The 27,007-nt window shown below is 46.5% G+C and overlaps 1 protein-coding gene across 5 annotated transcripts in view; it reads left to right on the top strand.

The window, feature by feature from the left end:
* Positions 1-27,007, top strand: part of STX8 (syntaxin 8) — a 135,499-nt gene that overhangs the window by 87,049 nt on the left and 21,443 nt on the right. Inside the window, exon 8 of one of the 5 annotated variants that reach the window (XM_075903488.1) lies at positions 38-27,002. The exons of the other annotated variants lie outside the window; for them this stretch is intronic. Within the exon in view, the coding sequence (XP_075759603.1) occupies positions 38-176 (139 nt within the window). The 3' untranslated portion in view covers positions 177-27,002. Of the gene's footprint in view, positions 1-37; positions 27,003-27,007 lie in introns of those variants that run through there. 5 annotated transcript variants of the gene reach the window in all.

Here is a 27,007-nt window from a genome sequence, read left to right as displayed (position 1 = left end):
CATCATTCACTGTTGTTTCCAGTGGGGTTCCACAGAGATTATATGCTGATCTGGTGCTATTCAGTATTGTTGTCATTGCTCTGGAAAATACAAAATCATTAGCAGATTTACCTCGAGGTGCTTGGGTCCTTAACTCACTCAAGGGAGGGGAGGGCTGGAAAATAGAAGGAAAATGAACATGCTTTATTGAAATGATTGTGTTTTTCCAAAAATAGTGTTATTTTTTAGTTCAGATATCCTTAATTTTTCCATTTACAGTAAAACCTGTGTTATCCGGCATGCTCGGGGATTAGGGTGTTCCAGTTACCTGAGGATCCCTGTTTAGAGCTGCGACCCCCTTGCTTCAGGGACCGCCAGTTACCCGGCCCAGGTCCCAGCCAGCTGGATTATAGCGGTGTGCTGCAAGGCTGGGCGCAGCCTCTCACCGTCCAGATCAAAGCACCGTGCACCCACGTCCAACCCACGGCCGGCTGGATTAAGGCGCCGCGTGCCCGCGCCAAGCCCCTAGGAAATTTGCCAGTTTCTAAAGTTTTCCAGATATTTAAGTACCGGATAGTGCAGGTTTTACTGTAATTGTTTTTAGTAAGTGTTTTTCAGGTGGAAATTCCATCAAGTATATTTTTTTTCTTCATCCCTATAAACTCTTCTTATTGTCTACTTTTTAACAAAAAATGGGCTATAGTCAATGTGGATTGCAATAACATTTTTTTCTGGTTTTCAAAACTTGATTTAGCGGTGCCAAAACAGAGCACTACTTCCACATTTTTCCCTTTTATCTCTTTTCTGTAAGGTTTATTGAGGAGCAATCCTATCTCAGGTTCATCCTCTTTTCCTGGCTCATTTTGGTTCAGTCTCTTTCACCATTCACTCAGTTATGTCAATTTTGAAGACTGTACTTGATCTGGTGATTCTGTCTCTCTTCAGTTTGGTTTTAGGAGAAGCAATCCCATTCCAGGTGCCTCTTGTTTTCCTGGCACAACAAAACCCTTAAGCTGCTTTAAGTAATGACAAGAGGAAGCTGTATACTGAATTTGGTGGTCCTGATTTAGGAGGCGTTTTCAAACCTTAAGCACTGATTTAGCAGTGCTAAAACAGAGCAATACTCCAAATACATCTATTTTATTTCTTTTGTGTAAGGTTTATTGACATTTTTCTGGCTCATCTTGGTTCAGTCCAGGGCTCAAAGTAACCCCCTCCCCTCCCAGGAGGAGGGTGTGTGCTTCAGGCAGTAGGTTGAGTAGGGACTGGGATACATTTCTTGCAGGTACTATGTAAGTGTGGGATGGATGTCCTATGGCTTTATGTATGGCATTGTTGAGATCATTACTGGATTGCTATGTTCATTGGTGATGTCCATAATTTTAAAAAGGGTGTTAACAAGGTGAGGAGGCTTCAAAAAAGGACTGAGAGAATGATTTTGGGCTCTAAAAAACCTACCTTCTAGTGAGACACTAAAAGAGTTCTGTATATGTAGCTTACCAGCGAGAAGGCTAGAATGTCACTTGATCAGTCAGTGAGCGCCTCTATGGAGAAAAATTTTTTGGTTTTTTAAAGAAGGTTCTTCAATCTACCAGGCAAAATCCACTGGCTGGAAAAATTTAGATTAGATTCAGGCATAATTTTTCATAAAGGATAATTATTATTGGAACAACTTACCTAGGGATATGATGACTTTCATGGGATGTTTTTCAATGAGATGAATATACTCAAGTTTAGTCACAATGTATGAGTTTGATACAGTTATCCAGACAATGTTGCAAGATAATTAATCCCTACTCAACAATTAAGGTAGCAACTGTTACACGCGTCTTGAGAGTAAGAGGGTATAAAACTGAAAAATTAGTGGGATCTGCAGAATACTCTCCTGTCCTATCCACATTGGGGAAAAATTGTTTAGATAGGGAGATCTGCCTTATGCAGCGTTGCCCTATTGAAGCTTTCCCTGTGTCTGCATAGCAATTTGTGCATGCATGAACAAGATCCTGGATTCAAATAGCTCTTTAGCTGTCTGATTGCTAGATTATCTTGTAATAACTATGCTGGGTGGTATATACAGGAACACCTCAGGAGTGGATGTTGTTCAGCGATCGAAAATGTTGATAACTCTGAACAAACCGTTATTGTTCTTTTAGATGTTTACATCTGAACATTGACTTAATTCCACTTTGAAACTTTACTGTACAGATGAAAAAGATGCTTCTAACCTTCTTAATTTAAATAAGCAATGCACAGAGTTGCCTTACCTTGTGACATCCTTTTTTAAACTTTCCCTTCATTTTTTTTTTAAGTAGTTTAGGTTTAACACACAGTACTATCCTGTATTGGGGGGGGGGGCGCGGTTTGGTCTCTGCTGCTGCCTGATTGTATACCCCTGGATCCAAGGGAGGTGTGTGATTGACTGGACGTTCATAACTCAGGTGTTCATAACTCTGAGATTGTACTGTAGTTGTAACATGTTACTGTTGCCTTTCTCCCTCAGCCCTCCCCTCCCCCAATCATGCCAAAAAATGTAGTCAGAAAATGGTTTCATTGCTGTAGCCATGGTGGTCCAAGGCCATTGGAGAGACAAGGTGGGTGAGGTGATACCTTTTATTGGACCAATTTCTGTTGGTAAGAGAGACAAGCTCTTACTAAACAATCGGTTCAGTCTAGCATTGCTCTCTAATGTTTGGCGTACCTTTCACAGAGCTGGAGAATAGTTTTTACCTCACCCATCTTGGCTCTCTGAAGTCAGAAAAAAACTCTCCAATAAATGTCAGCTTTTCTCAAGAGCTGACACCTTGCAGGTGTCTTTGCAAATCAGTTTGTTTGCCTCTTTCATAGTGTGGGGCCCAATTCTGATCTCATTGACATTGGTTTAAATGCAAACTAAGCCATTGGTTTCAATAGTGTTGCTTTAGATTTACCCCAAAATAGCGCTCTCTCTTCTCTCTGCCTGGCTCTCTCCCCACAATGTGTTTTTAATTCTTAACATATTGCATGGAAACAGTATCTTTGTTATTCCTACTCATCTGCTCCTGTGTTTTGTGCCTCATTTGAAGTTGTATCGTCTTTTTCTGACGAGTGTCCTTGCAGTGGATTCTGACCTCGGCTGAGGAATAATTGCTCCTTTTATGAGCATAATCTAATATGTTTGACATGGGATCAGCAATATCTATATTGTCAAAGAACATTAGCAACCTGTGTAGTAATAAAGTGGAGGCTCCCTGGTACAATCAGAACCTTACCCAAGAACCACGCAATCTCAGTATTTCCGTAGTTGTCCTATTTCTGTGAATGGAATTTCAGGTTTCTTAATGAACTTTGTCTCCCTTTAAATACTGTGATTTATGCACTCTTCTTGCCTATGCAGAGAGGGTTATATGAAGAGAGATGTTCATAGGTGCTGTTGTATAAAGCTGCTACTTTATTTTTACTGTCTCATTAGTCATGTACAATTGGAATTGTAGGGATTCCTTTTATTTGCCTTGCATTTGGGGCTTTCATAAACACCAGAAAATATAGGCATCAAATACTGAAGTCTTATGAATGCTAGCATAAAGGTGTGAGCTGTTCAGTTTCCCATGTACAGATATAGAGAAACACTGAATTGTATATAAAAAATATTTGCACTGATCTGAAATGGGTCTGCTGAATAACAACATGGATTAATGGTCTCGTTTTTCAGTGCTTTTTTCTGTTTTCAGTAGAACTCAAGGTTAGATTCTAGTTCTGACCAAGGTCATAGACAAGTGCCCTAACGAGATGAAGTCTTCTAAACAAAAGATGGGGAGGGGTTGGAATCCATGTGATCCTATACTGTTTCTCATTCAGATGACACTCCTTGGGTGGTCTCCTAGAGCAGGCTCTTGGAGTAGGATTAAGGAGAAAAGGCATATTTCTGAGGGAGGCAGCAAGGAATGGGATGGCTTCTTCCCAGTGAAAGAGAGAGCAAAGTGTTATATTTCTGGCATCATGGTTATATCATCTTGTTCTTAACAGTGCCGTGGGGAGGAGCCTGTCTTTCTCACTGTTACTCAATACTATGCTTCTTATTTCCTCGGAAGCTCAGAAATCATGAATGAATTTGCATATCGGTTGTGCCCTTGGCAATCTTTCTACCACTGTAAAAGTAGATGCAGTCAGAGAAGTGATGGGCCGTAGGATTTGGTTCACTTTTAGATTTTCTTCTGTTCCACAAGGTGGCAATGCAATCTAATAGCCTTTCTTTAGGAACTCAGTTGTTCGTGGGCCCAGGTAGATGCATGTCTGGTGTTCATTCACTTACCTTTGACAGAGGTTTCTGATGAAGCTGTAACCTACAGGAGAGGCAGTTGGTAACCGGCTTCTTTTTATCTTCGCCAATCACCAGTGAATTTGAATCCAAACGCAACATTTTTGCCAAACTTGTTAGTTTGCTTTTAGTTTTCAGGAGGTTTCAATTATTTTAAAATAGAGTAGTCTGGATTATATAAGTTTCCGCTACGAAGTAATGATTCATGCAGACTGTGGCCTTTCCCTGCCAGACTCTCCGATCCCTCTGTTCTCAGTAATAGTTATTTTTTGCCATGAACTTAATTTGCTTTATAAATTATGGATGCCAGTTACTCAGGTTTGTTCCGCTGACGTACATTGTATGTTTAGATGAGCAAGTCTCCATCAATGGATTTATTTTTTTTAATGCAGTGGAGAACTTGGTCTAGTGTGACATTAAATCAACCTTTCCTTCAGTCTGTTTCTCAGAAAGATTACACTGATTTTCTTCCCGAAAGCTGCGCTGGTTTTGAGTCACCTGTCCATGCTTGAAAGAGATTTGTTTTCTTGGCCTAGCGAGTTGTATGTTTCTTCATATTTTTTTTTCCTCTTGAGTTTCTTCCGGTCGTAAGAAGTGCTGCCCGGAAAGGTGTGTGCTGTGAACAACTGGGATGGAATGCTACAAGCCAAAGAAGCGTGTTGTGTACAGCAGGAAGGTGCGACACATGGAAATTGGAGCCTCCGCTTTCCTGCTGCTTCACACTAATGCTCACATTGGAGGAGTCTCTAGTAGGGATGTGAAAAGTCACTTAAAAACGTAACTAAAAAATCCTAGCAGTTACACGCGCTGCAGGCTCTGCACTACAAAGCTTAAATAAGCTTTATACTACAGAGCCTGCAGCAAAGCCTCCCCAGGAGACCCAGCACGTAACCTGTGGCGGCGGAGGCCAAGTGAGCCCTTCATGGACAGGGGCTGCTCCTCCTGGCCCACCGGAGCAGCTCCCTCCCTGGGCCGTGCAAGGAGCTGCTCCAGCGCCTACCGGTTAACTGAAACCAGTGAGCCTCGCCGGTTAAAGATGCGGCTTACCGGTTAACCATGCATATCCCTATTCCATACAGCAATACCACATTCATCATCTGTAATAACAAAGGAATCTGAGCTTCCGCTGTGAGGTAGCTAGACGTCTGCAGCATTAGAAGACCCAGGAGTGTCATTTTCACACACAAGGGCGCACTCGTCAGTAACGTAGGGCAGTTACTCAAGGCTGTTCCTCTGATTTACATCCTGCATAAAGACAAACCACCACAATAGGCAAGTGAGCTGCAACCTGACTGGAGGTTTGGTGTAAGCCAGGGATGTAATTGTGTAGTCGGTTAACCAATAAGCAAAAGCTTATAGGTTCATGCTATAGCCTACACACACTGCCTCTCCTCCCCCCCCCCCCCCCAAGTACATTTTTAGCAGGCTGGCCAGTAGCCCAGCTCAGTCCTGGCTCATGCCAGGTCTGGGACCTACCCCCTCTGTGGCTCTTCATTTAGAGTGTGTAAGGAGCCAGGCGGGCAGGTAGCCTGGTTCAGTTCCGGCTCGTGCTGGGTCTGGGAGCTGCTGCCTCTGGCAGTGCAGAGTGACAGGGAGCTGGCTTTTAAACTGTCTCCCTCGCGGAACAGCTCCTGCCTGGCACCCTGAGCAGGAGGTTCCTCGGGAGTGAGGCCGGAGACACTGGCTGCAAGCCCCACCCCTGGGGGCTACAGAATAGTTGAGTAACCGATAAGCATGTATGAGGTTAATGGACTATTCAGTTAAACTAGGGATGTTAAATACCGGTTAAGTTTTCACTTTCTTGTCCTTTCTGTCTATTGTGTTTATACAGTCCATAGTTTTCTTCCTTCCTTCTTGTATTAGAACCATTGTCCGCACCTCTCTCATGCATTCCTTCTCTAACCTGTTTATATTGCTACATGTAACCAAACCATGAAGGCATCTATGTGCAGAATTTCTTTCCATGTAACATTTGCCTCAGCTGTCTGCAGCAGTGCTCCCAAACTTACAACAGGGAGGGAGGATGGTCCATTAGCCTAAGACTTGGGAGACCCGAGTTGAACTCCCTGCTCAGCCACAAACTGCCTGTGTGACCTTGGGCAAGTCCCCAGCCCGGGAAATGTGCACACTAGTACTCTCCTGTCTCCCGGGGCAGGTGAGGATGCAGACACTGAAGATTGAGGTGCTCGCATGCAGGGAAGCGGCTGCTTCTGGAGATGCACGGTTACGATGTTCCCACACTACTGATTTCTGTTGGTGTAGTGTCCAGGGCAGAATCTAAGGCCCAGGGGCCAGATGTGACCCCAGCTTGCCTAGATCCAGCCCCCAAAGCTCAGGGCTGCCCCCCAACATTGGGGAGTCCACACTGGCACTCCAGCCCCCCCCCCCCCCCCCCCCCCCGCTATCTCCCTGCAGGGCTGGAGCAGACAAAATCTACTAGCCTGGGCCCCCTAGGGTCTGGTGCGGGAGGGGGATGTGAGGAGGGGACCGGGGGTCACGTCAGTGAGGGTTTGGTTGTGTTTTTTTGCTTCTCGCTTGTGTGCCGCCCCCGACTGATTTTTCTGTGGGTTAGCAGCCCCCAACCCAAAACAGGTTCCCCACCCCCAGTCTAGGGGACGCAGTTGAGGAACACGGGCCCACAGCTGTATGCGTGCTTGATAAAAAGGCAGCTCGTGCCCTAAGGCGCTTGCCAGCTAAAATGACAGCGGCAGGTTCATCTAAATGTGCAGTGTGCCCTGGGGAGCTGGCGGTACAGAGCAGTGACAGGAGAGGGAGCTGTTGTGGCTAATTGACGTGAACGATTTTCACTATTCACAGAGGAACCTCTGGGACCTGGCTCAAGAGTGAGACGCACGTGTCCAGCGTGTGGGAGAAAAACCAATGATGGTTATCGCTTTGGGGGTACAACAGAAGAAAAGCTAAGGAAAGGGGGTTCCAACTGATTAAGTTGAAAGTGTGTGTTAAAAGTGGTTTCAGAACCACACCACCCTGGTTGTCCCTTCCTTCTGTGGTTTCACCACCATGCTTGACAGCAGTGGTGAAGAGAAGAACCATGCAGGCATGAGGGGCAGCTCTTCAGGTCCTTGCTGTACAGGTGCAGAGTAAAACCAATTACACAAAAAAGGCCATCCACTGCAAACAGTAGACGGGGGAGAAGAGGAGAACCTTTTCCTCGCTCATCCTTTGGATAAATGAAAACTACCAAAACCGGGTGAGTGTGTTGTGCTGTTTGGTGCAAAACCAGTAAAGTAGTGAGACAAGGCCCAAGCTTCAAACCTGAATACATCTTCAGACCTGGCACAATGCTAGGAAGCAGCTGATGCAGAGAGTTTCTGGGATTTTAAAGGCTTTAAATTCAAGTCCGAGGAAGATATTCCAGTGCAGCATCAGTGAATGATGAGATGAAATCTGGAGTCATGTGTAAAATGCATTCTGGTCATCTGATTTTAAAGTCTCTGATGGAGAAACAGGTACACTGGATCACAGTCAGAATAACTAATTGGACCGGAGCAACCTAAGGAAAAACAGTGTTTAACATCTGCCATGTATTTGAGAGAGTTTGGGAGTGAGTGAGTCTGTCTCTGTCCATCTGTTTGTTCCAGTACTCCTCCTAACCTGTGAGAGCCAGGACCCCTGCATTTGGAATGCAGCTTCCTCTTATCACAACTGAAAGCAAGGTCAGGGTTTGGTTGTACCAGGACAGTGGGATGTGCCTGGAATGTGATTGTTTTTCATAACACGGAAAGGGAGGGGGCTAGCAGGGACAGTTACACTGTATAATGATTAGGGATGTTAAATATCGGTTAATTGAAAAGTTGAGTAACCTCATGAATTCTTATTGATTAGTCAACTATTCAGTAGTTCCCTGGGGCGGGGCCAGCAGCCACTGTACCCGAGGCAGCAATACAGGGTGTCAAGTGGGAGCTGGTCCACGAGGAGAGCCAGCTCCCCTTAAAGTGCAGCAGGGGAGGTTTAGATTGGACATTAGGAAAAAATTTCCTAACTGTCAGGGTGGTCAAATATTGGAATAAATTGCCAAGGGAGGTGGTGGAATCTCCCTCTCTGGAGATATTTAAGAACAGGTTAGATAGACATCTGTCAGGGATGGTGTAGACGGAGCTTGGTCCTGCCTTGAGGGCGGGGGGCTGGACTCGATGACCTCTCGAGGTCCCTTCCAGTCCTATTATTCTATGATTCTATGGACCAGCTGCCTGTCGCCCAATGCTGCCTCTGATAAAAGGCAGCAGTGTGGGGTGGCAGCAGTCCCTGGAGTCCCATAAGCTGGAACTGAGCTGGGCTGCCTGCCTACTTGGCTCAAATACGCTTTAAATGCAGAGCCGCAGCAGGTGTAGGTTCTGGACCTGGTGTGAGCCAGAACTCAGCCAGGCTGCTGGCCAGCCTGCTAAAAAAATTTCTGGCAAGGGTGGGGGAAAGGAAATGCGTGTAGTCTATAGCATGAACCTATACGCTTTTGCTTATCGATTAATCGACTCCACTATTACATCCCTAGTAATGACCACAGGGGAGCAGCAAGGGGCCACAGATGAGGACCAGGACAGCTGTAGCTCCATTGGGGCAGCAGGAGACAGAGGTGGTGGTAAGCTTCTCACCCACCTGCTGGCCAGTGCAGCCCCCTTCCCGTAAGCCCATCCTCTTCCTCCAACCCTGACTTCTGCACCCCACACCCTCAGCCCCCTGCCCTGAGTCCCCCAGCCTCCTGCCCTGAATGCTCTGAGAAACGTCCCCCATATCCCCAGCCCCCTGCCCTGAAGGCTCTGAGAAACGTCAGGTAAATCTTCTAATGCACATGTACATGAAACCATACAGACTAATGTATGCAATGCACTACCTTGGGTCGTGACAGCAGCAAGAACAGTTAGGGCACATCTACATAGCAGGGCTAAAGCCAAATTAAGCTATGCAACTTTAGCTACGTCAATTGCGTAGTTTAAATCAAAACAACTTATTTCAGCTTTTGGCGCTGTCCACGCAGCTGTTAGTCTGAGGAAGTGCACTTTTCTTCCGACTTCTTTTGCTCCTTGTAAAATGAGGTTTGCAGGAGTCGGAGTAAGAAGTCCTCCTGCTCGACATTATTTGGACATTGTCAAAACAATTGTTTGTAGTGTAAATGTGGACTCTGTTATTTCAGAGTAACTAGCGTTATTCCGATATAGTCCACGTCTACACTACAAGCAGTTATTTTGACATAATGTTGCTATAACACTAGTTACTCCGAAATAACCCTGCTGTGTAGACATACCCTTAGTTATGAACAGAGCTGGTTGGAAAATGTTTTTTTTTCCCCTTGTGCAAAATACCTTTTGTTGTTGTAAATTAAAATCCGGAAATACTTCAGCTGAAATCACAAATAATCTTCAGGACGATCTCCTCTTTGATAGCCCATATTTTTAAAACATAAACCATTGAAGGGTAGATCTGGAGAATGGAGTTTTTGGGACTTGTCTGACACTCAAAGCGCTAATAATGGTGAGGCACATTTAATGAGCAACAAGCGGTCAGATTTTTCTCGTGTGAGGGAAGAGGGAGCACAGTTATGCCTATGAGAGTAAAGGATCAGTGAAGAAAAAACCCAGGGAATAGATAGAATTGATCCAATAAGAGGTATTACCTCACTCACGTTGTCTGTCTAATAGGCAACCTAGTTAATTACATTTGCATATGCAGCTGTTCAAATAGACTGCACTTCACCAGTGCTTGTTTGCACCTAGCAGGAGATTTAGAGCCCTTGTTAGCAATCCACATACCCCTAGACTGGTACAATCAGCCTTAGATCTCCCAGGCCGCTGGCATTCCAAAGTAATTAGTTATATTTGAAAGGAAAAAGGAAAACTTGGAATTGTGTGAAATATCCAGGGCAACTGCTTACAGTGTTGTTTCCAAGGACACGTCTCAGAATTAAATCACATGGTATTCCCAGAAATGGCGCCAAAATGAGTTATCGGAATCAGAGACTAACGTGATGGTGCCTGTTCTTTCGTGGGGCGGTTGGTGGCTTTGCATGTTTCTATCATGCCTTCCGTGTCGTGACTTTGTTTTGAAAAAGCCCTGGTTAGCCGCTTGCACTCAGGATTGTAAATGTTCTGGCAGGATTGTGAAGTGCTGCCTCGGCCCATTGCTCCTCAGCGTGCAGTAGTACTGGAGGCCATGTTCTCCGTCCCTCTGAGGACTGAGGTCCTGATGGTGTTTTCAAGACAGATCTCTCTAGCCCTCCTTAGCTAGAAGGATGGTGTTTGGAATGAGTGTTGCAAAGGAGAAGATACCAGCCAGGGGGGCAGAAACCAAAAGCCCATATGGTGAAAAGATCCACAGTCAGATCATAAAAACCAGATATTTTCCTGAGCCCACTTCCCCAAATCCAGGCCCTGACTCCTGCATCCCCTCCTCCTATCGCCAGCCCCCTGCCCAGAAGGATCTGAGCAATTCTGGGTAAATCTAGTCTACTAAGTCTTTCAGAAACTGTGTATCTGTCTATCCGTGAATCGGTTTGTTCAAGAACTCCTCTTAAATGGTAAGAGCTAGGCTCACCACATTTGGTTGGCAGCGTCTTATCATAATTTAAAACAAGGAAAGGGTTTGGTTGCGCCACGACAATGGTGTGTATCTGGAATTCAATTGTTTTTCATAAAATGGAAAGGGAGGAGGCTGGTAGGAGGGACACTTATACTGTAGAATGACCACAGGGGGTATCAAGGGGCCTGAGATGGGAACTGGGACAGCTATTGAACCAGCAGAGGTGGAGAAAGGGACAGCTCTCTGCTATATATTTCAGAGAGTTTGTCTTGTGTCTGTCTCTCTCCTAGCCAGAGGACGTGCATCCCTCCCCGTCTGTGCCCATGACTAGTAACAGGTGCTTCTCATCTGACCCCACACTGCAGCAGTGAGAGGATGGGGGCTGTCCCTTCTTCCCTGGGCAGCCTGCAGGCTGCACCCCACCTCCCATGCCCTACCACAGAGCGATAATTTAGGCAAAGAAAAAAAAGAATGATGTGCATTAAGGACCCGAGGAATGCTGGGTAAATCTTCTACCAGTCTCTAAATGCGTGCAGGACTGTGATCGATTGCTCTCGACTTGCACTGATGGTAGGACAAGAAGTCAAGGGCTACATCTGCAGCAAGAAGGACGTAGGTTATCTAGAAGGAAAATTTTCTAACTATGGGGTAGTTAAGCTCTGGAACAGGCCTCGAAGGGAGGTTATGGAATCCCTGTCTCTGGAGGTTTTTAAGAACAGGTGGGACACACTTCGGTCAGGACTCTGTCTCTGTGCGTTCTTCTGTCGCGGTGCCTGGAGCTGCACTTCACAAGAGCCCTTCCGCCTCAGCGTGTCTGTGATTCCCTGGAACACAACACACACTTTCTTTTACGGCCCTCTGTGGATGATCACTTTAAAAACACCTGCTTCCCCCTTCATGCCCTCCTCAGAAAAATGCTTGAAATAATATTAGTCTGTGGCTTGTTGTTTTCCACTTCCTTCGACGGACAGGTTTATATGAGAGCGGCCATCGAAACGGCAGGCAGGCAATGCCTGTCTTGGGGTTTGCTGACCACGTGGCCTTGCCTATGAGTTGACTTAAGTTGAAGTGTCCTTCACCAATTCATCAACGGTCTCTTTAAAAAATGTGCGTGCAATGCTAGTTAAGAACATGGCTGGATTTTTATTTTAGCTGGTGGAAGATTGGGTTGGGGGGAGAGATGGGTTTCTTGCCTGTCTCATTATCGAGCAGAAGCGACTGCTCACGGCCTGGTTTATTTACCCAATAAACTGGCTCTTGTATCGTCTGGGCAATGCTTGCATTTTTCAGCCGAGAAATCCTAGTAACAGGGAAAGGGGTCCAGCAGTCAGGTCTGGAGAAACAACCAAATGAAGGTCAGCTAATATCGCTGTGATTCTCTTTCCCGGTGGCCATGACAGCCGAGGGGGTTTATTTGAAGATCCCAGACTTGGATTCATTGCTTGCATTGTTAGCCTCCTGAGTATTTTGGGCTGTGCCAACAGTTTAGGATATTAATGTATTCTGCAGATCAGTGAATGAAGAATTCCTCTGCACTCTTTTCTTCTTTCAAAAAATTGTTTCTGCCTGCCCCATGCACTTTGTTTGCAGTGCCTTTGTCTGGTGGATGTTGCTGGGCATTTCTAATGAGAAAGCAAAGAATTGCTGTGGAGGAGGCGAGGCGGGGGAGGGGGAGTGTTTAGCGCTTCTGGCGTTTTAAGGTGAAGTTTTTACAAGATGGTCAGGTGCACGGGAATGCCTTGGGGTTGGGAATCCAAATATGTAGCCAGAAGTTCCCTTGGGGGCATGGAAAGCACCTTGGTTGGCTTCCTGCAAGAAGAAAATGCTATTTTTTCTCTCTGCCTCAGTGCTTCTTTAGTATTCCTCCCAGCTTCACTACCACCGCCACCTCGCAGCCCATCCTCCCCAGCTGCTAAAAGGGGGCAAAATGAAAGCGATTCCTACTCCTGGTGACTTACTGCCAGGGCATCGTTGGGCTCTGTTTGCAAGGAGCGTTATCACAGGGAAGCTAGAAGCCGTTGGGGGAGGGGGTCCTTGGCATGGATTTATTTGAGACTTTCACGGGATTTATAGAACTGCATGTCAATGGAAATAAAAGCTGGTTTCGTGACGAGACAATTATCTAATAATAATGAAGCGGGTCAGGGAAAGGAATCTGAACAGGGTTTTAAATCTGTCCCGGGTTCCTAGCAGGAATTACACTTAGATATTTTTTAATATATTCTTTGATTCCTCATGGAAATGTTAATGAGACAAAACCGGGTAAAGAGCTCTCCAGACATTGCCCTGCTTTGGAGAAGGGTGGAATGAAACGCAGACGCTCTGGAGGGCTGCTGACACACAAGAAGTCCCTTTGTTTCCTGTTTTATACACCGGAGACATGTCTAAGATTGCCGGGAAAATGAGAGCAGGCTGAAGAGACTGCATGGAAGGCAAGACATTCTGTGTTTCAAAGAGAGAAATTGTCAGCTGGCTATTGCTGCTTTAGTCTGCCGGGCGGTGGACTCCGTGTGTGTTTGAAGTCCGCACTCTGGAGATGGAAGCGGGATGCTTTTCGACTGTGTTTCACTTAGACTTAATTAAGAAACTTTCAGGCTTTGTCTCTAGGGGGCCCATTACGTGTGAAGTTCCAACCCACTGTGAATAGCGGGCTCAGCCGGGAAAGCGTATACATGCTCACTGCTTTTGTGTTGTGTTGTCAAACTGAAGACAGTAGCAAGTGCAAGCTTGGCATTGCCAGAGGTCAACCTCTGTTTATAAAGGTGAACCCACCTCCCCCAACAGAATGCTGGAGCAATTGTCCGAACGTTCCCTAGAGACTCCAAACTACCGAGCCGCTCTATCCGACAGAGCTGGGTAAACAAAAACATGAGCGGGGGATAGGAGAGGTTTTGTTCCACAGCTTTGTTCATCCGTCTTAATGGTGGGTCGGAAGTTAAACCAAAAAGGGCAAATGCTATTTCTTAAGACTAATGCCTGTGCTTTATAGTGGGAGGAATAGTAGCCTTCAAATTCCATGGGGTTATTGGACTCTTAGCTGTAGGAGAAATGACTTGAATAACCAACATAGTAATCTTGAACATCACCTGAAAGAATCTAATCTTGCTAACATGAAATTAAATGGCTTATTTTAAGGTCTTTGTGAAACTTTGTGAAACTTTTTCTGCAGCAGTTGAGAGCAATTCCTGATCAGTATTGATATTCGTCACATGAGTTCTGGTGTTCACATCTGTTGGCTCAAATGGGCCAGTCCTGACACGGTTTGAATCTTCATTGGAAATGTCAGTTCAAAAAAGCCCAGTTTGACAAACACTGATGAAGAGATGATTATGGAAGGCACTTAGCTCTTCTTCGCTAAATCATCATTGGTTGAAGAGGTGAATTTCAAGTAGGGGTTTAAAGGAGAGGAAAAGGGTGCTTAGTGTATAAGGGGCAGTTAGAATGGGAAGTGCCCAGGTGGGTGCAGCATGAGAAAAGTGACATGGGTGAGGACTGAGGCGCGGTTGTACAGAGTGTGGGAGGTGAGAACAAATTTTGACTTGGATTTGGCAGTAAGAACGATTACCCATTGGCGAGAGTCAAGCAGGTGGGTGCAGTGAGAGCAGGAGATGACGTCTCAAGCGTCGGTGTGTTGGAAAGTTTGTCGGGAGAGCTGAGATTTGAGTAGTTCAGCCCTAGGTTGTTATGAAAACGAAAACGTTTTCTGCCATCTCAGTTGAATTCCGCGTTCCTGATGCACAGCACAATGAGAACCACGTGGGCGAGTTCAGATGTGAGATGGGAGCCAGACGAGGGGGATGATTGAGTCATACCTCTGTGAGGTTTGCCTCTCCTTGTCTTTGGCCCCATCCCCCACATGGGCAGATTTGCCTGCCCGCGGGGGTCCACTCACATTTGCATAGCAGGACAATGTGGCTAATTCTTGGACTGTGATACTGACTCTGTATTGCCCCGGGGCCGCTTCTCTGGGTGTCTGTGTCTAAAGCCGAAAGGCAAAGAGTGCTTCCTTGCAAGGGGCAGCCCTCGCTTCTGTCTGGTCCGCCTCTGCGAGCGCTGGGTCAGCCCAGCGGGTCCCGTTTCAGCTTGTGACTGCACTGTTCACACAGCAACCTGCAGCCCTCCCAAAGGCAGGGGCGGTTCTCTGCGAGGCGATCCCGCCGGCTGGATGCTGACTTCTCAGAGGGGAGCCAGCTCATGCAGGTTGCTGCTGCTTTGGATTCCCCCGTGCCAGTGATCCCCAGACTTTTAACGGTTGTACCCCTGTTTACCTCGTCCCCACCCCACTGGGGCTAGGAGTAGGGCCCCGACTCCATGGAAGGGGTAAGGTTACAGATACTGGGCTGCAACTGGAGGTAGACCAGGGGCTTGAAGCAAGTCAGGGCTGGAACTGTGGCCAGGCACCAACTCTGGGGGCAGGGCGGAGCGGCAGCCAGGCCAGGATGGGGGCTGACAGCTGGGCCCACAACTCAGTGCAGCTGCGCTCTTGGCCCATCCTCAACCTGGGAACCAACTGAATTTGTGGGTGGTGCCAGAGCAGAGCTGCAGCCAAGGTGGGGGCAGGGCCAGGAGCATGGCACCCTCCCAAATGTTCTCTGTGCGCCCCTAGGCGGGTGCTCCTCATAGTTTGGGGCCTCTGCCCTATGCTGGCAGGTGGTTATGGCACAAGATCACAAGCACAGAGGGGTGGGACTAATTGTTACTCAGATCTGGGATGGCCATTGTCTCCAGTATTTTCTCACAAGGAAGGTCGCCGTCATTGGAGCTCTTGCTGTTACCAGCTTGCAAGGCCGGTGTTGGTGCAGGAGTGCTGGAGGTTGGGAGGCCGTTTTGGCTGCAAGTTAGCTGTGTGCCATGGTCTAGCAGAGGGCATGGTGTCAGGGGTCCAGCAAATCTTGAGTTCACCTATTGGGAGAAGAAGGGACCTTCTACCTTCCTTGTAATATGGCTGTCAGTGGAATGTCTGTGCCTCTTGAACTGTAGGGGAGACAAGCCAGGCAGAAGGTTGAATTACTTACCGAGCAGTTGTAGGACAACGGTACAATGTGCATCTGGCCAGCTGAAGGTTGGGCGATGCTGCTTACAAAGCCATTGGGATGCAGGCGTGCCCAATGCCGTAACACAAAATACTGTGTGAAGAGCAAATACAGTCAGCCCAGCTGTGTAAGTAAAACCTACGTACGCACAGTACCAACACCGAGAGGCGCGGTGTGCGTGAAAACAGATAGCGATACCACCCTATGCGTGCTTACCGCATTGGCCGCGGACTTGCAAACTCTTGGCATAGCCTCGCCTCCTTTCCCCACAGGCGTTGGGGTGTTTCTGCTCCTGCACACTTCCCTCCTAGGACTCGCTCATTACCCAACCCATTTCGGGATTGTTCCATAGCCACAGGGCCTGGTAGCATAGAGGAGAGTCCGCTGGCAGCAGTGCTGGTGCAGACACTTGTGTCCCGAGCTTGCTGGTCATCAGAGAGAGCAACTGTTCAAACAGCTCCTGCTCCCTTGTCCTTCAGCTGTGCTGAGCCTCCACCATCGCTTCGTCCTGCCTCTCCTACCCCCGCCGAGCCTGTTGGAATTCCAGGTGCCCCTCCAGCTTGCACCCCTTTCCCAGGTCATCCCAAGAGGCCTGTGTCTGCCTCCGCCCAGAGAGCAGGAAGGTCTCGCCAAGGCAAGGAAAGAGTTGAAGTGGGGTGCAGTGTGTGCTTAGAGTGGTCTTCATACGCACCTGCCGCCATCATGTGCCATGGTCACCATGATGCCCAGCACCAAAGCCCTTTCCCACTTAGTACGGCTTAGTGGGACTTCACTGGAACCCACCTTTCCTGCTAGCCCCAGCACAGACGGCCTGTGAGAGGACATGTTCATGTTAGAGAAGCCTGTATTCCCATTTTTGAAATAACTTCTTAGCAGTGACCAGTTCAATCCTAGCGAGAGTAAATCCCTACTTGCCTGGTCCTGTTGGGATCTCAGCAAAAGCAAAGCCTGTCCCATCGCATGTCAGAGCCTCCATAAGAATAATTGCATTGGTCACAAGTGGGCAAAATCCTCCCTGTGATGCTCTGAAAATAACAAAGCTCACCCCGCCTCTCCGCTTGCCATTCCCAGCTGGATCCACAAAGCCCGAACGGCACCAATTCAGCGTAAGCACTTTGCGGTGACTACACCGTGAGTAGCCAGCGTCTGACTCTTGGAAGAGGACAGGAAGCCAGTGTGCTTTGTGTCTGAGCTAAGCTGCGAGGAGAAGATTTATGAAATTAGCCTGGGCTACTACTCCCTAGCTCTGAAAGAATTCTGCCTTGGCAGCACCGCATGCTTCGCAGCATCAGAGTCGCTCAGGAACAAAAAATATATCATGGGAAGGGACAGATTCCTTTTCTGTTCCTGCATCTTGTATGAAGGCTGGAAAAAGAGGTTGTAAACTGCCACAGGGAGGGTTACCTGCAGTGTGTGTTTTGAAGATCTGTGCACTAGGGGCCCAGCCAATCACTGTTACTACCAGCAGCCTTGAGCTGTTACTGTGGCAGAGATTTTAAAAAACCAGCCTTGGGTTAGGCTACAAAGAAGTCCCCACAGGTAGGGTTTTAAATCCTTCACGTTGCCGTGCTATCTGGTGGCTGGTAGGATGGATTAGTGTAATCGATGGACCAAGAAGCAAAAGCTTACCGGTTACTGATATAGAGTACACGCATTCATGAGGTGAATTGATTATTCAATTAACTGATATGTAACATCCCTACTGTGCATGTGTGGCCCCTCAGGAGAGATTCCAAGGCCTCCCCGGTGGTCGGCAGGGCGCCCTCAGCATGGTTTGTGTTTCTACTCATGCACGTGCCTCGGTGCACATACAGAACATTATTCCGCACATGGATGGACAAGATGAGAGGGAACATTGCTCCCCTCCCAGAAGCTTGTTGGGCCTCTGAGGTGAGTGTCCTGTCTCCAGATGATGCTTGTGATGCTCAATTAGCATTACTTCTCCCATGTCATAGGACCGTTGAGATGCTCTGTGCTTGGATTAGCTGGCTTTGTATGCAGATAGGAAGAGGGATTGCCGTGGATTGGCGTGCGGGGATGACAGCCCAGATGAGCATGGTCCCCAGGAGAGCAAGGGAAGTGCTAGATTCAGCAGCAGTTCTCATTGAAAAAAATGACTTTAGAAATTCATCCACACAGTTGAAGAGTTTGTTAAAAAGAAACCTCTAACCCATGTAGTTGCTTCTAGATCCCGCTGGGCTGGTTTATCCCTAGGATTGATAACCCTAACGTTCTTCCAGGTGGTCCCCAATATTCCTACCTGCATGATGTGCCCCGACACCGCTTCTCCTCGTTAACGTCAGCCTTAGACATTGAACGGACCATACGGAAACACTCCTCCTCCTGCGGCTGTCCAACGGAGATTAGCCCTGTTCACCAGTTCAGTGGCCTGGTTCCCTGGTCTGTCGGGCTGCACAGGGGTTGTACTTTTGAAATCATTTCAGTGTTATCCTTGGGCAGGCTGAGAGGGAAGGAGGCTGCCACTGACCTAGAGGGTAAAGCTGAGTTATTGTGATTGAATAAGACTTTGGTGTTGGAATTCCCTTTCAGCAACTCTCCCAGTGTGGCAGCCTCCGATCTGCTTCTTTCTCATCTCAGGTGCTTTTCATTCATTTAAAAAAGATTTGTTAAAATGCCTATCCTGCCTCTGGTGACCAGAGAGAGAGTTCAAGATTGTGCTGTCTTGCATGTGCCATGTGGTTCACACTTTGGGTTTTTCTCTTTCTCTTTGATTTACGCAATGGCCCCAAAACTGGGAAGCCCAAAGGTTATCGAAGAACAGGTGGCTAGCATATACAGTAATGTGGCAGGAGGAAAAATGGAGACTTCTAGCTAAGAAAGTCCTATCCCTTAAATAAATAAAACCTCATTGACTGGAACTTCTGGGCTGTTTTTCTCAGCCATCCTTTTCATTCATAAAGGGTGTGGCCACAACAGAACATGGGCTGCATGTTTGTCTTCTACCGCTGGCGTACGACTCTTTCTCATAACTTCCTATGTAATGCAACAGACGTCAAACACATGTGCCATTTTCCCTTTCCACTAGAGCAACTTGCATTCTTGCCACAGCCGTAACTTTTCTCCTGGTTAAATGGAAAGTTCCTCTAGTGCACGCTATTTATTAAATGCACCTGACTATACAACAGCAGCTCTTTTCAGAGATGACTGCTTTCCTCTATGTCTGAGTCACAGAGACATGTCCCATTGTGCCCAGAGGGAGTCGGTTGCCTTATGCTCCATTTGTATGTATTTGGCATTGATAGAATTTATAGTTAGAAAATTACGGATTTTTTTTTTACGAAGATGGCTGTTTTAGTGGTGCGCTGCTGAGCGTGTACTTGCTTCGCTGCTGGAGCACTCTCCCTTGCAAAATTAAAACGTATCCACTCTTTGAAAAGTTAAATGAGCCCATTGGAAAAGGAATATTTAATGGTGCCAGAGAAGTTCTTGATTGCAGATTGTCCACAGACTGGTAATGAATGTGCACTGTCAGGGCCTAGGGATTTGCAGTATGAATTTCCCAGGGTCTAATCATCTCATAAGGTGGCTGAGTGTGACTCCTTCTCCAGTAATCTACTTAACTCACTAATTTACCCCCCTTTCACACTGCAAAGAGAATGAGTCTCCCAGGTTGTTTGCATGACAAGTAGCTCTGGATTGTGTAAGCCTTTGAAGGGGAAGCGGTGAGTTAATTGTAGCAGCTTGAGCTAATGGTTTCCCATGTTCACTGGCAGGTTAAGTGAGGAAGGGGACTTAAAAGCAACCTTTAGTGTGGGGTACTATCATAGGCCACACCATGTGTTCGGAAAGCTAAACTGTTAAATGTGTGCCTTGCCTAAAGGTGTTTTCCCTGCCAAAATCAGTCTGGGGCAGTGGTTCTCAACTCATGGCCACCTGCGCCCAGTCAGCACACAGCTGTGGCCCACGTGACGTCCTCTGGACCATACAGATCAGATATATTGCGCATCTGCAGCCCACATCGAGAGCTGTGTCCGTGGCCCACAATGTCGAAATTTTGAAAACCTCTGATCTGGAGGGCAAAAACAGTCTCCTTTTAGCCATTTGGATTTGCAGGTAGAGTCTGCTGCACGATGGTCAGCTACAGACTTAGACCAAAGGAAGTTACCTGGCTGTGGAGCTTACTGAAAAGCTCTTTAAGGTCCCCCAAGAATGTCAAAAAATGACTGCTGCTCGTGAGCAAATGGATTGCCACTTTGCTTTTTAAAAAATTGACATCCCATCCAAAGTGTTGACTCTTAAACTTTTTTTAGGTTCCCCTTGTGCGAACTTTTTAGGTTCTTTTCATAGTGTCCTGTCTCGAAATGTAGATAGAGCTTCAGTAATCACAGGCAATACAGGGGAACAATAACGGGAACAGTAAATCTGAAGTATCATTTTAAAATGTGTTTTTATATAATCTGAGTACAGGAATTAATTCCCCTCCTCCCCGTATTTTATAGCTGGAGTCGCACCTGGAGAATGCACCAAAAAGGATCTGTTGTTTTCATTTGAAAAGATGTTTAACTTTGGTTTTATATGTGAAACTCCTTCAGACTTGCACCATCTGGCTTGAGTTACTGCTCTGCAGATAGGAGAGTCCTCCTCGAAGTCATGAAAACAACATTGCTTTTTTAAATGGTGGCACTAGTGATCTTTTTGACTATTCTACAAAGCAAAACACCATATTTGTTCAATTACTTGAAACTTTGATATCCACCATATTTTTCCCTGTGGTAGAGCAGGTTCCCGGCTTCCTTGAAGGCCTCATATTGCAGTCAGCATTCTTCTGACCTGAAAAAAAAACACATTTGAAACTGGCAATGCAGTCCATACTGTCATTAGCTTAGCTTGTTTTGTTATTTAGTGTGTGCATAGTCATCTGGTCAAGCAGTGGCATCTTCAGTGATGTGATGCAATTCTTCCAGACCACTGCTGAAGCTAGTCAGCAGGCATTCATCAACAGTATGCGTCATCATCTGTGTGTGTTGCGCTGCAGCTGCACAAAAGGGCTGTCACGAAGGCCCCAACACGATAGGCTGGCTGCCATGGAGGCCTTGCCTAATCTACAGCCTGTTCAATAGGGACCATTGGTGATGGAATAGGCAGGCAGATTGTGAGGTCAGCAACAAAGGACTGGTATCTGCTTACTCCTGGACATTATTTGCCTGCAATTAACTTGTGGAACTCCTTGCCAGAGGATGTTGTAAAGACCAGGACTTTAACAGGGTTCAAAAAAGAACTAGATAGATTCAGGGATTATAGGTCCATCAATGACTATTAGCCAGGATGGGCAGGAATGGTGTCCCTAGCCTCTGTTTGCCAGAAGCTGGAAATGGGCGACGGGTGGAATAACTCTGGGGCTTCTGGCATTGGCCGTTGTCAGCAGACAGGACACTGGGCTACATGGACCTTTGGTCTGACCCAGTCTGGCCGTTCTTACGCTCTGAACCTTTGCAGGTCAGTCACACACAATGCTAAAGTAGCGAAGAGGGGCTGCTGTCCCCTCTAGCTAAGAGGTGGCATGCCTGCCGCCACCCTGTTATCAGTCTTAAGCCCTTTTCCACGGTTGCAGTGGTATGTCAGGCCCATGTGCCTACAAGCTGCAGTGAAAGGCGGGCAGTGTCCACACTCTCTGCGCTTTGCAGCTGCATGCGACAGCAAAAAGATCTGGTGGGGTGTGGTTGAAGGGAGAGGATGCCACTGGAGCCATTGGCCACTGCCTTCCCTCTGTCGGAGCCTTTTCCTGCAGCAGAGAGAAACTTGGACAGGGGAGCTGCTGGAGCCTGTCCCTACTGCACTGCTCCGGACCACAGCGTAGACGTGGGAGCTACTGCTGGGTGTGTAGAGAGCCATGGAGGTTACATGCCTGGGGTTCAGGCATGTAGGGCACTCCACTGTCCTCCCCTACGCAGTGCCCCACCATCTACACTGCTATTTATACCCATCCTAGCTCTGTGTGCTGTCCCCCACGGGACATTCTGCTGCGTGAACTGGAGACATGCAGGCTCGACAGAACTACCGTTAAGTAATTAATTAAAAAACACGAGTAACCAGTGACGTTGGATTGGAGGGACGTCTCAGGTGGGGTTCCACTTGGTCAACTGTTGATTACCATCTTTCTTAATGACATGAAGGATCAGTGACTTGCAGGATAGACCTAAATTCGGAGGGATCTTGGTTAGTTACAAGAACTGGCTTGTAGACAATAGCATGCAATTCAACAAAGTGTAAGGCGCTACGCCCAAATGTATGAATCCAGAGTGGGAGGTAGCTAGCTTGGCAGCAGCCCAAGGATCTAGGTGTTGCAGTGGATCACAACTTTAGCATATGATGCTGTTGCAAAAAGAGAAATGAATTCCCAGTTGCGTTCCCAGAGGCCCAGCATGCAAATCATGGGAGGCAGTCTTACTGCTCGTCTTGGTGCTGGTCAGGCCTCCGCCGGAGCGGTGTCCAGTTTTGGTTGCTAATGCAGAGGAGATGCTGCCAGAGGTGATGACAGGGATGACGTGCAAACCGCAGGAGAACAGGCTGAATGCGCTGGGCATGGTTAGTTGGGAAAAGAGATTATGGGGGTAGGAAAATCCTCAGATTCTTGAAAAGCTGCCGTGAAAAGGGGAAGAGCTGCTCTTGTGCCACAAAGGGCAGGACAAGAGGCAATTGGGTTCAGGCTACAGCCTGGCCAGTTTTGATTCAATCTCAGACCAAAGTTTCCAACTGTGAGAGCAGCAGGACGGTAGCACGGTGGAAGCGTCTTCACTGGAATCTGTCTTGGGTGGGTTTGACCCAAGGCGGGGACCTTTTTTCGGTCAGGTGTGTGACCCACAGAAAAATCAGTTGAGGGCCACATGCAAGTAAAAAGCAAAAAAACAAATCAAACCCCTCCCTCCCCTGCTCCCAGGTGAGAAGAAAAATCCCAAGCAGCTTAACAACCTCAATGTTTTCATCTCTCCTTCTGCCTTGCCAGCCTGGTGAGGGCTCAGCTCATTGAGGTATGACGGTAACGAATGAATAATACATATAACGTTGAGTTTTCCTTTAGTGGGAAATCTTGCTTTACAGAATGTTACTCTGTTTATTAACCAGTTGGTCTCAATGTCCTAATTATAATTAAACAGAAGAGTTCACAAGCTGCAGCCCCGTATACTTGGAGCTGCATTGTACATCATAAAGGCTCTGTCCATCCTCGATCTTGCAAAGCCCATAAGTACATGAACAAGCCTATAAATATCTGTATTTTGCAGGATCCAGCCCATAAAGAATTTCTCGCAAACATCCAGATTCAGATAGTAATGTGAATTTTAATGTCACCTTAAAAGGAAGCATTCCAAGCCACAAATCCTTAAATGTGCAGACATATTTCTAGAGCAAGACAAGGCAGAACCCAGGGATTCTTTGATATTTGGGGAGTGGAGGAAAACTGGGAGAGATTGTCTAAATAAACCTAAGTAATAGGAAAACCCTCCTCTCTCGCCGGAGTCCTGCAGAGGCAGAAGTTCTTTTTGAATGTAGTAGCCTTGGGTGAGCTTTTAATAAATTAAGAGTAAACTGAAACAGATTGAAAAAATCTATAATAAGCAAATGCTCCAGAGAGACTCTTTAGTGGCAAGGTGATTAATAATGGACACTTCTGGTAATACTATAAAAACAGTGGTACTAGAAAAGCATGTGGAATGTCCTAAGTTCAGAGGAAGCGGTAAAATTCAGACAAATGAGCCACAACGATTTATATGCCTCTTTACTATTTTTTTTTTCGTGGCGGGGCAAGGGGAATAAACTATCAAAACATTTCTACAGAACCAGATTCAAGGGGAAATTCAGTGAGCTATGCAATTCAATTTAATCTCAAAATATTTTTCTACTGATCAGTTTTTGTTTTATAATGGGTGCATTTGCTATCCAAGCTTCCTTATTTTACTTATCTATGAACCTATGCACCTATGGCATCATGAGAAGAGTAATACTATAAAGGTGGACATATTTCAGGGCATGAGAACTGATGCAATATATATGAAGACATGGTTTCAAATCTTCTTGCCATATGCTGTTCTCCTTCTGTTTTTACTACTCTGTTAAGTTTCCAGTGGTCAGTGAGCATAGAGGGGTTTCCCTGTATCAATCTGCAACAAATACCACATTCACCACTATGGGTACATCCGTTCAGCCTTGCATTCCTCATGTCACCCAGTCAGCTTTTTTTCCTTGCTCTTTGTTCGTAACTAAATTTTCTTTAAGACATTTATTTAGCAGCTGCTGAGGCAGCTTATTGTTGTCATGTGTGATAGTGAAGGCAGAGACCACAGCTAGGAGCCTATAAATGTAGGAAGGTTTAGAAAAGTATCGAGATAAAAAAATTCTCACATAATTTTGTCTTTCTAGTACTTTATTTTTGCAAAATGAGAGCAAACCTCTTGCCCAGTACTTGCATAAATTTTACAGTTTTGGCACCGCTCAAGACAGGGCATTAAAAAAAATTAGCCACCCCAACACGGGAGACAGAGCGGTCTTCCAGAATCAAAATAACTGTGTGTTGTGCACCAGTGTTTAGGAATCAAAGATGCAGATGTGTGTGTGAGCTCTGACACATGCCTTTCCTCTGCCTTTTTTTGGCTGGCGGGGGGGAAGGAACGGAGAAACTTCTCTTAACAGGAAACTTCAAGAGTTCAGGAAGGACTTAATTCCCTGCTTGGTCTAGACGAACAAGGGGTTTTAATTGCTCCTGAGCGGTGGTGTTTTATCATCCTTTTATTCTTCAGACTCAGTTACTCGTGGGACTTTTAAAAATTGATTGTGAAATGTGAATGTAATTGCACATCACAATTCTATGTTAATTGGTTGGAGGCTATTTTTGAATTATCTGGTGTCTCACCCAGTCTCTTTCCATTGGCACTTTTAGAAGGTTTGTTTCTTATTAACAGCTGTAAGTGACATTAATAATAAATATTTAATTCGTGTTTTCCGCAATATTATATGCTTGCCAAAAAAATCACTTTTCTAAAAATATTTTCCTGTTTGAATTAAACCATTTTCTTAACAAAAGTGCTGTGTGTCTGCGCACACAAACAAATGTACAAATAGTAAAGTTTCAGGAAAAGTTAGGGAAATAACTTTTCCTTGTCTAGCCAAATTTTGTATCGAACGTATTTTGAGATTTCTTAGCAGTGGGTAAATTGTATTTAAATTTCTGAGGCACATGACGAAAGCTCTCTTGCAGTTGTTTCTGCCATCATATTTGTGAGATAATAAATCTTTCTCCACTGTAGTGTTAACCTTATCAAAGTCCATCTTGTTTAAATCTTCCTAAAATATTTGAGAGAGCTTCATCCCAGTAGCTCCATGCCTGTGTGAATGTGAGCATGCATTGGAAGGATTATGCAGCTTTCTGTGTTGCTTGATGCTCGTAAAATTTCATATAAAACTACTAAATGCTTAAGGCATGAAACCTAAGAACACCGTACCATTGTCTATAAAAACTGAATGCAGGTGCTGCTTGATTAGACTGTAGTAGATGGTTAGAACAGGTGTTGACTTTTTTAAGCAGTATTAAAAGAAATTCAAACTTTCCACTCAGAACACCTTGTTTCAGGTCTGAAATCAGAATATGAAGTATTGAACAAGTAGACATGTACCTGTGAGGCAATTAAAATAACATTTGCTTGCCTGATACTAGCCTATGAAGGAATTGATCTTGAGGTATAGTTTATAGAAAATGTTTCTTAATAGCACAGCACACCTTCCTTAAGCTTTCAGGCAGCATACATGTCTCTTCATTGTACAGGTTGAACCTCTCTGGTCCGGAGTCCTCAGGACCTAACCGGTTCCAAAGGAGAGAATTTTCTGGACTACAGGAGGTCAATATTGCCTAGCAGCATTACCCACACTGCCACTGCTTGCTGGGCTGTTAGAGGACTTTTTGGGGTAAATTAGAGCTAAATAACAGCACAGAACACTGAGAGCCAGGACGGGTGGCTGTAAACAAGCTTTATGGGACTGCAGGAAACTTGGCCACACCCATGAAACGTGGACATCCGGCTCACTCACATCATGCTCCCCACAGCAAACCAGAGCAAGGCATGGGACAGTGCTAGGCGAGGGAGGCCCTGCCCCTAAGCAGCTACAGGGCTTGCTTCATGTGAAGGGCAGTTTAAAGGGCACAAGTAACCTGGGGGCGGGGTCAAAGGAGTTACAGGCTGCACCAGGGAGTGATGCTGACCCTGGAGCTGTTAGAAGACGGCTCCACTACCCCGTTGGTGGGGCTGCTCCCGAAGTGGTGATCTGAATCGCCCAGCTCACCTCCCTTTTGAGCTGGATGCCCACAAGAGTCCCTCAAGAACAGGTTGTCCCCTTGGCAGACTAAGCTGGTTCTATTAAGAAGGTGCCCACACTGCGAATGGAGGAGCCACAGCCTGGTAGGACATGTCCCAAGGGAGTGTAACTTGAGGTGGGCCACTGCGTGGGCCACTTTCTGAGGTTCTGCATGAGGAGGCAGCAGAGTGAGAGGACCTGCTCCCCTTGGTCCCTTCTGTCATGACAGCACCCAAAGGGAAGAAGGGGGATGTAGGAGGAGCTGAGGCTTGTCGTGTGTGACCTGTCAGGGCCCCCTCCAGCACAAGCAGACTGTGGTGCCATTGCCTAACCACTAGGCAAGCTGGCTGTTGGACTGGCCAACTGGAGATGAAGAAATGCCCCCCATCACTGTGGTATCTGCGTGCCTGTGGTCACTTAACCGACTTGTGAACAAAGGAACTATTATCTCCATTCTACAGAGAGAAAAACTGAGGCACAAAGAGACTGAGTGACTTCCCCTGAATCTGCCCTGGCGTCTGAGACAGAACCAGATATTGAGTGACCAGATATAGTGCCCAGTCCACTGCCTTTACCAGAAAGTGCTTTCTTTCTCTAAGGTCCTAGCTCAGGAAACTTGGACAAATGACCAGGGAGGAGTTTAAAGGTATAACTTGAGAATGCCAGGGGGTTATCAGGAAGGCGAAAGCGCAAGTGGAATTGCGACTGGCTAAGGATGTGAAGGGTAACAAGAAAGGTTCCTACAGGCATGTTAACAAGAAGAAGGTGATCAGAGAGGGTGTGCGGCCCCTAATGGATGAAGGAGGTAACCTAGTGACAGATGATGTGGGGAAAGCTGAAGTACTCAATGCGTTCTTTGCCTCTGTAT

The sequence above is a fragment of the Pelodiscus sinensis genome, chromosome 20, assembly GCF_049634645.1.
Source record: "Pelodiscus sinensis isolate JC-2024 chromosome 20, ASM4963464v1, whole genome shotgun sequence".
Lineage (NCBI taxonomy): Eukaryota > Metazoa > Chordata > Testudines > Trionychidae > Pelodiscus > Pelodiscus sinensis.
Note: the sequence above shows the minus strand (reverse complement) of the source record. Positions and strands in the feature narration are given on the sequence as shown.